This window comes from Mandrillus leucophaeus, unplaced genomic scaffold (assembly GCF_000951045.1).
Source record: "Mandrillus leucophaeus isolate KB7577 unplaced genomic scaffold, Mleu.le_1.0 Scaffold1324, whole genome shotgun sequence".
In the NCBI taxonomy this organism is placed as follows: domain Eukaryota; kingdom Metazoa; phylum Chordata; class Mammalia; order Primates; family Cercopithecidae; genus Mandrillus; species Mandrillus leucophaeus.
Genome location: NW_012101282.1, coordinates 356,411 through 366,039, shown reverse-complemented (window position 1 = coordinate 366,039; position 9,629 = coordinate 356,411). Strand labels below are relative to the sequence as shown.

The 9,629-nt window shown below is 38.1% G+C and overlaps 1 protein-coding gene across 1 annotated transcript in view; it reads right to left on the bottom strand.

The window, feature by feature from the left end:
* Positions 1-937: 937 nt before the first annotated feature.
* LOC105534266 (uncharacterized protein C9orf85-like) overlaps positions 938-9,629 on the bottom strand; it is a 20,468-nt gene continuing 11,776 nt past the window's right edge. Inside the window, 3 exon segments of the mRNA XM_011972952.1 lie at positions 938-970; positions 3,286-3,435; positions 7,300-7,428. Coding sequence (XP_011828342.1) covers positions 938-970; positions 3,286-3,435; positions 7,300-7,428 — 312 coding nt within the window.

The following is a 9,629-nucleotide window of genomic DNA, read 5'->3' as shown; positions in this document are numbered from 1 at the left end:
GTGGCTCTCAAGGAACTCAGATGAAATTAAAAACAATTTTATGAGTAATTGCTAGGTGACTGCAACTAGTCCTAAAGCTCTTTGTTAAATTAAATTACCTGAATTTGAAGATCTAGAAACTTGCTCTCATTTAGTACTTTTGAGAAAGTGTTGATGTTCGTAATTCTGATATAATTAACAATACCACCACTGGAATATGCTGCCTTGGTTGAATATATAAGGCAGGGAAAGTATCTTATAAATTAGCAGACATTGAACTCAGTTAATGAACTTTATGCAAACGTGATTTCTGAAAAGATAAATGTATGTGTAAATTTTGTAAATCACACATTTAGATATTTGTTTTTACTTCATTTACTTTTAGCTGGTGAAAGGGGGAGTAAATAAAACATAATTAAAATCTAAAGAGTCTTTTTAAAGGTCTTGTGTACTACAGAGATGTATATAGATACCATATACGTATTTACAAATCTAGCAATAGGATAAAGTACTGACTGAAGGAGGGAACAGTTAAAAACAAAATAGTCCTTTTGTGAGATCTCAAAGATTTTAAAATAAGCATCCCACAAATCTCAAATATAAACTCAAACCTCTGCTCCTTTTGATTCTACTGAAGTAGTCTGGTTTAGGTGAGTTTCAATTTGCTTTGATCTTAGTGAAATTACAGGATTAAAATTAGAAAAGTGTTTCTAGTCACTGGCACAACCATATTACTCTATAGAATCACCTGAGGTGGAGTGCAGTAGCACAATCACAGCTCACTGCAGTCTCAAACTACTGGGCTCAAGTGATCAACCCATCTCAGACTCACCAGTAGCTGGGATTACAGGCATGAACCACCACACCTGGCCAAAGACTGCATTTTAGAAAGGAAATATGGCACAGCTATGATGTGTTAAAAAGAAGCCTGTTTTATCCTATCGAAAAACTCAAAGAACTAAAGGTTTTCTTTCGAGTGAGTGTAAATTGCCTACACAAAAGGGCACATAAAAGGACCCTTAATTAAACTGGATCTTTAAGACCTCCCCAAATTAGAACATTTCAAAATGAATTATCAACTGTACACACACACACACACACACACATCACATCACACATAAAAAAATCTGGAGTGTAGAGAGAAAAAACATTAATAGTATTCACATGTAAGAAGAAGAATTTTATAAATGGCACTATTTTCCTTAAAATGTACAAGTTTTACAATAATCTTATTGCTTTTCTAATTAGTTACAAAATTAGAATGAAAGAAAAAATAAAACGGTAAATTCAGGTTTTTTTTTTTTTTTTTTTTTTTTTGAGACGGAGTTTCGCTCTTGTTGCCCAGGCTGGAGTGCAATGGTGTGATCTCGGCTCACTGCAACCTCCGCCACCCGGGTTCAAGTGATTCTCCTGCCTCAGCCTCCCAAGTAGCTGGGATTACAGGCATGCGCCACCACGCCTGGGGCTAATTTTGTATTTTTAGAAGAGACGGGTTTGTCCACGTTTGTCAGGCTGGTCTCGAACTCCCAACCTCAGGTGATCTGCCCGTCTCAGCCTCCCACAGGGCTGGGATTACGGGTGTGAGCCACAGCACCCAGCCGCAAATGTAGATTTTTAAGAGCAGACAGATGAAAATAAATAGAGTATGGCCAAGAAAGGACAAAATGGGACAAGCCACATAAGTACTTCTCTTTAGGAACCACTGGTCAAGTACATTGAGAAATCACAGAAGGAATACACGTCATTAACTTTACTATGGAGGGTAACTGAGCGGCAACCACATTAACCTAGTTGACGCTGCATAATGATAATTAGCTTTCTTTCTGAAAAGTTAACTGTTTAAAAATATTGTTTTTATGTTATTAAAATAGTCACATCAATTATAAATTTATAAGAAATTACTCCTATTATTTTTAATTAAAATATGTTCTTAAAATATTAAGACAAGAATGGTCAATTTGGGAAAGTTACTCTTCTAGCTTGAATGAATCATCTAATATGTGACCACATATATACTATGTTTTCAAACAGAGTGAGTGGCTAGACCATTGTTCCTATCTTTGTCATAATCTGACGTGCCTATTCTGGAAAACCTCCCTTTTGCACCTGTGATTATTTTTGGTGTGCTTTTCAGGTAATTATAAGTTATATAAGTTATTCAAGTCACCTGGGAAACAAAAAATGGGTTTTACAGTTTCAGAGTAGACTGCTATCCCTTTTGTCCACCCTGGGATAGCCACTTGAACTACTCAAGGAAGACTTCAGCTGTCCATCTAGTGGTTCTAATTGAGAAATGAGGTATGTCAGCATTTCTTCCAGAAATGACTCACGTGTTGGCATAATTTGAAAAGCAAAAATATAATAACAAGCTTACATCTGCAGTCTGCAGTACATACAACTTATCAATGAACCCAGAATAAAGGTATTTAGGGCAAAAGTTTTCCCAGCTTTTGATTTTTCTTGGCTGCCTGTTCTAAGTCCCAAAGGAGTAAGATAGACAGTACTTTGGGGAATGAAAAAGCCATTTGTTTCTCTCCTATTCAGCTGGGAATCTGATTTCCCAATTTTTTTTAGTAAAACTCTTTCTCTGGCTACAAAGAATTTAATAAGAAACATCTCTTTGCAAACTCTGCATCAAAGCATGAACTAGATGATTGCTACTGAACCAACAGCCCTATTATTCTGTAACAGAAAAATTCACCTGTGTAGGATTAAAAAGGAATAATTTCAGAGCAAAAAGCAAGCACTATTAATGCCTGTCCTGATTATACGCAGTAGCAAAGCAAAATATTTTGACAATTAGAAAGTGTTGGGAAAATATAGATACAGGCACAAGAATGGAAAAAATGACTTCCAAAAAAATGGACATACTGAATACTTCTATGCCTAGCATATCAATACGGAAGAAAACTACAAGAATTATATTAAAAACACTCTTGACCACATTGAAATATCTGATAATGTATTGAGACCCATACAGCTTTCACCAAATTATACAATATTCCTCACCTCCTTGCTGTATCTGCTGTTGCTGACCACTCTTCCTCCTGGAGTTTCTCCCTATATGCCTTAAATGACAATCCAGCATTTTTGTTATTTTCTTTTTTCCTGTAACTCTGTTCCTTTTCTTACTTTTTTAATTCCCTTGTTCCCAAATAGAGGGGTTGTGCCTTCAGGGTATCCTCCCTCCCTCCCTTGGTGACTCATCTAATCTCATATTGGTATTTTTTCTTCAACTGAATGCTCACATAAATTTATACTTTTCAGACTTCTCTTCTTTCCTGAGGACTAATTTCACACTCTTACGGAAGTTAAGGAGAGGTAAAATGACTCACAGATTCCTACACTACTTGCTCTTTTAAAAAAGATAATTCCTGCCGGGTGCGGTGGCTCACACCTGCAATCCCAGCACTTTGGGAGGCCAAGGCGGGTGGATCACCTAAAGTCGGGAGTTCAAGACCAGCCTGACCAACATGGAGAAACCCCATCTCTACTAAATATACAAAATTAGGCAGGGTGGTGGCGCATGCCTGTAATCCTAGCTACTCAGGAGGCTGAAACAGAAGAATTGCTGGAACCCAGGAGACAGAGGTTGTGGTGAGCAGAGATCGCGCCATTGCACTCCAGCCTGGGCAACAAGAGCAAAACTCCGTCTCAAAAAAAAAAAAAGATAATTCTACTACCTTGATTATATGTCTTTCTATATGAGAATTGACTAAAATCAGAAAAGTTGAAAGAAAGGCCGATGACAGCTTACTTAATGATAGAAAGAAAAAAAAAAGAATGCTGACATTGAGAAGAAGAAAACTGAAAAATCACAAAAAGTAAAACGAAAAGCTTAGGAATCTGGGACCACTTGGCATACAAGCCAAAAACAAATAAACAAAAAACCAAAAACAGTCAAAGATCTCTTTAGTCCACTGAAAGAATTAATCATATAAACCATACACATGCACTGTCCAATAACAGTAGCCACTAGATACACATAGATATTTTCATTAAAATTAAACATAAGTAAAAATTCACTCCTTAAACACTAGCCATGATGAAAGTGCTCAATAGACACATGTAGCCCAGCAAGTGGCTACCCTATTAGACAACACAATAAAGAACATTTCCATGATTGTGCAAAGTTCTATCAGACACCTGCAGTGCTAATTCAACATTCATTGAGTTTTCCTTATTTAGTAGGTACTGTGCTAGATACAGGGGTTTAGAAAGATAAGGCCTCTTTCCGCCCTCAAAGAGTACATAGTCTGTTTAGTGGCAGAAACATATAAAAATACTTACAGTTGCTAGAGTACAGATAATGAAAATTATGAAAAAGCAACTAATTCTGTGGCCTAGCTCTGAATTTCAGACCAATTAGCTAGGATTCCAATCCTTTTACCTAACTTCTATAATTTACCTTCCCTGTAGACTTAGCCTTGTTCATCTAGCAGTATGACTTTATGACAAATAATGCTGAGACTCACTACTACCTAGAAATCCCCGGGCCATCAGAACCGGAAATACTGATGCCTGCATAGGATTTAAGCTAGCACTGTTCCTCTGGAGTCTACGCTTTACATTGCGGGCAATTCCTGAAGGAAGAAGCTATCCTGCCACTCTGGCTACTTTTCCTTGGTCCCTCCTAGAAGTCAGCTTTGTACCAACTGTCATTTTTAATTTGGAGGTCCCAGCATGTTCCATACTTACAGTGTCTAGTTGCCTGACAAAATTATAAAACACTACCAAGGAATCAGCACTGCAGTTGAGGACAAGTCTCAGGTGCAAATGGAGCAAGATAAAGAGAAGTCAAGGTCCACTTTAAGCAGAAAGGGAAGGCTCTGCAAGGATGAGAGAGCAGCACAGGAGTTAAAAGAAAGATTATGAACAAGCAGGGGTTCATTACAACTCAAACACAGGGTACATACAAGGGGCCAACAGGAGATGAGGCTGGACTGCGGCCCAACTGCCAAGAGAAGAGCCTTAATGCTGTCATGGTAAGAAGGTTGGCCTGGATTAGCATGTGAGTGAAAGCCAGCCATTAGTAGGTAGTATAGTCAGTCAGACACTGAGATCTGTATTTTCCATAGACAAATCTGGGAAAACAGTGGAAGGCAGACAGTAGTGGATAACTAAAGTAAAAAGACGTCTGGATGGAGATCGGGTTACAAAGTAGTGGAGATACAAGAGAAAATTGATTTGAAACACATTAGAGAAAAATGATTGGCTCTATTGACAGGATCTATCTAGGACACTGGCACCCAAAAATGTTTGCTGCCCAAATTAGTGAGGAAAATAATGAGACCACTTAGATCACACAGGACAGAAAACAAATACCACAAGAAACATAAAAATGTGAGGAAATGGCAGAAGACACACTGAGAAATTTAAAAAGAACAAAGACTCCAATGAGGGAATATTCCCTCTGCCTAGAATACAATTCCCCAAGAGAGCTGCATGGCTTGTTCCCCACCTCCTTTAGACTCTTGCATAAATGTCAACATCTCTGTGAGCCCTTCCCTGCTCCCACTATTTAAAACTGAACACAGACATACTCTTAGCACTCCCAACCCCCTTTACTGCTTTTTCTTAATACTTACCACCATCTGATATACAATATACTTCACTTATTTTGTTCAATGTCTGTATCTTTACCATTTAAATGTAAGCTCTATTAGGAGAAGGATTTGTTTGCTTCATTCACCACCATACACCAGCACCTAAAAGAGCGTCTGACACATAGGAAGTACTCAACAAATACTTATTGACTGTCTGAATAAATAACGCAGTGGTTCACACCTGTAATCTCAGCACTTTGGGAGGCCAAGGCGGGCAGATCACAAGGTCAAGAGTTCGAGACCAGCCTGGCCAACATGGTGACCCCCATCTCTACTAAGAATACAAAAATTAGCCGGGCATGGGTGGCGTGTGCCTGTAATCCTAGCTACTTGGGAGGCTGAGGCAGGAGAATCACTTGAACTCAAGAGGTTGCAGTGAGTTGAGATCACGCCACACTGCACCCCAGCCTGGGCGACAGAGCAAGACTCCATCTCGAGAAAAAAAAAAAGAAATAAAAAGAACAGAATGATTACATGTAGACTAGTAAGTAAGCATAAAAATGATACCTACCATGAAAATTCTGTTGATCTTTTTGGATGCTAAAACAAAAAAATATGGATAACTAAATAGTTCTTTAAATATAAAAGGCTCAAAAATGTTTTCTTCATGTATGACATAATATATTCAAATACATGTAATTATAATACAGTCTTTCTCTTTACAGTCACAAAGTAATGAGAAAGATTTTATAGCTCGAAAAATCACAATACTTGATAGCCGCATAGCAATCCACCACTTAAAGTACTTAAGTCCTATTAAAGACACCAAACTTCAGTTAATGCTTTCTCAAAACTTCCATTCGACTTTCACATTTATTTTCTGACATTTTGGCTTAATGATAAACAAATGTTAAAATTCACATTTAAATTATTAAATTACATGCTGATTTAAAATGTTAAAAATTAAATGTTAAACAAAGGCCAGAAGCTGAAGTTAAAATATCAGAGTATTAGTATAACCATAACCATTGGCTTTAAAATATAGTAAAGAGGATACGACAAAGTGAAGAATGGTCAAAAAGTTAGAAAATCAAAAAATCCAAGAACACAAAAAAGGCTACCTAGCTAGCTGGCTTCCTGAAAATAATCAAACATTACTAAACTTCACTTTCTCTATCAATGAAATGAAGTTAACAGTAGCACCTACCTACCTGATAGGATTGTTTTGAGAGTTTTCTGACGGATTAAATTTGTTCCAAGTAATAAGCTTGGCACGGTGTCTGTAAGCAATCATTTTACTCCTTTAATCCACAAACCTTTATGAAAAATCTACTATACAAAAGGCACTATACTAAGTACTGGTTATGGCAGCAAATAAAATACATATATATCTACCCTCCTGGAATCTATGGCCTACTGGCAAGGACAAATAACTGAATTACAAAGTGTGATACGTGCTCCAGAAGAAATCAATATGGTCTTGCAACAGAAACCAAGGGAGTAAGGGCTCTCAACTTTAGATGTCAGGAAAAGTTTCTCTGAAGAAAGAAAAACTACCCATGCAGATGCAGAGAGGGTACAAAAGCATACTGATGAGTATCCTAAGCAAAGACTCAGTGATGCAGAGTGGGTACAGAAGTATACCGATGAATATCCAGGCTGGGCGCAGTGGCTCATGCCTCTAATCCCATCACTTTGGGAGGCCCAGGCAGGTGGATCATGAGGTCAAGAAATCAAGACCATCCTGGCCAACATGGTGAAACCCCATCTCTACTAAAAGTACAAAAATTAGCTGGGCATGGTGGTGCACGCCTGTAGTCCCAGCTACTCGGGAGGCTGAGGCAGGAGAATCACTTGAACCTGGGAGGCGGAGGTTGCAGTGAGTCGAGATCGCGCCACTGCACTCCAGCCTGGCGGCAGAGTTAGACACTGTCTCAAAAAAAAAAGAAGTATATTGACGAATATCCTAGGCAAAGACTCAGCCCTGCTGTGGGACAGGGCTTGTAGGCATGTTTGAGGAACTGAAAGGGAGCCAATATAATTAAAGCATAGTAAATCAAATGAGATGAGATAATCATGTTAGGCAGGAGCTAGATCATGCAGGACCCTGAAGGCCCAAGGTAAGGATTTGTAATTTTATTCTACGGAAATTTATTCTTCAATGGAAAACACTCAAGGTATTTTTGGAAAAGGTACTACAGGGAATGTGAATGAAATTAGAAGGATTAGTTCCAAGATTAATTCAATAGTCCAGGAGAGACAGGGTGCTTGAACTATGTTGGTAGCATGGAGATGAAGAGAAGTAGATGGATTCTAGATATACTTCGAAAGTGACTGAATATAAAGAATGAGGAAAAGAGACGAATCAAGGATGGCTCCAAGAGATGTCTGACTTAAGCAACTGCTTGGCTGATGGTGCAATGGTAAGTAACATAGTAATTAGTTTTAGCTGTTCTTAGCAACTAGAAGAATAGAAGAGAGAGAGGACTGCCGATTCTACAGCACAAAACAGCAAAAATAAGTAAATAAATAAATAAAAAATAAAAAAATAAAACCAGGGTACGAAAAGAAAAGGCAATTAGGTTATCTATGAGAGAACAGCAATATCAGACCAAATTTCCCATGGAAAACAACTATAAAGGTTATATAACATGCCCCTAAATCCCCAGCTATTTGAAGGTTTCGCGAGAACAACCAAGAGTCAGGACTTGAGAAGCCAAGATTCCTTAGAGAAGGGAAACACTCTGAAGATCTCACTTCAATTCCCCCTTGAGGTATTTGCCAATTACCAGCACAGAGCAAAAGGCCAAGCAGAAAGCAGCATCCCAGAAGTTGTATGAGTCTCACTGGGCGAGGAAGACACAAAAAGTGGATGTTGCACCACCAAGGAGCCAGGAATTCAGGATCTCAGCAAAATAAAAAGGAACCTCAAAGAAAGGAGCCCAATATTCTGTTCAACTTTCTCTCTCTAGGAATGTGCTGAATCATAAACAGCATGGACTGAAATTCAGGAAATCCCAACAAAAAGATGTTGAAATGAGGTTTTTAAAAAAATCTTTCATCAGCCTCATGACACTTGAAATTCGGGACTTGCCAAGGAAGAGGTATCTTGGTAAATATGCCAAACTTTCAACCGAGACCTTAGCTAAGGGCTATATACCAGTAGTGCACCAATAGTGAGGCTATCAGAATTTCCAGACTGCCCTGAATTCAGGCTCATGTCATATCAGTCACTTATGAATCAAAGTAATCAATGTTTTTCTAACTACTCACCAGAGGATATTAAATCCTATATGGAGAAAGATAACCATAATTCAGATTCTCTATAATTTTTCATCACAATGTTAATAAAACATTGCCAGGCACCCAAGGAAAAAGGATTGAATGATCAAAAACAAAACAACAGAAACAGGCTCACAGGCAATCTAGATATGACGGTCATCAGAAAGGAATTTTGCAACAATAGTTAATATACTCAAGAAAACAGATGAAAACATAAGAATTTGAATCTATGTAAATTTTAGGATAAAAAATACGAAAACTAAAATTAAAAACTCAGTAATTAGAAATAACTGGATATTGGACAGTGAAGATATAAGTGAACATGAAAACAGGTGGCTAGAAAATCTCTAGGGTTACGAGAAGGGGGAAAAAAGAATGGAAACGGTGACATGACCTAACATACATGTAACTTCTTCCCATAAGGAAAGAAGACAATAGAATAGAAATAATACTTAAAGAATATTAGCTAATTCCTGGGCCAGGTGACTGTAATCCCAACACTTTGTAATCATGCCTGTAATCACACCTGTAATCCCAACACTTTGTAATCATGCCTGTAATCCCAACACTTTGGGAGGCTGAGGTGGGTAGATCACTTGAGGCCAGGAGTTTGAGACCAGCCTGTCCAATATGGCAAAACCCCGTCTCTATGAAAAATACAAAAATTAGCCAGGTGTGGTGATATGCGCCTATAATCTCAGCTTCTAGGGAGACTGAGGCACTAGAATCACTTGAACCCAGGAGGCGCAGGTTGCAGGGAGCTGAAATCATGCCACTGCACATCAGCAAGACTCTGTCTCAAAAAAAAAAAAAAAAAAAAAA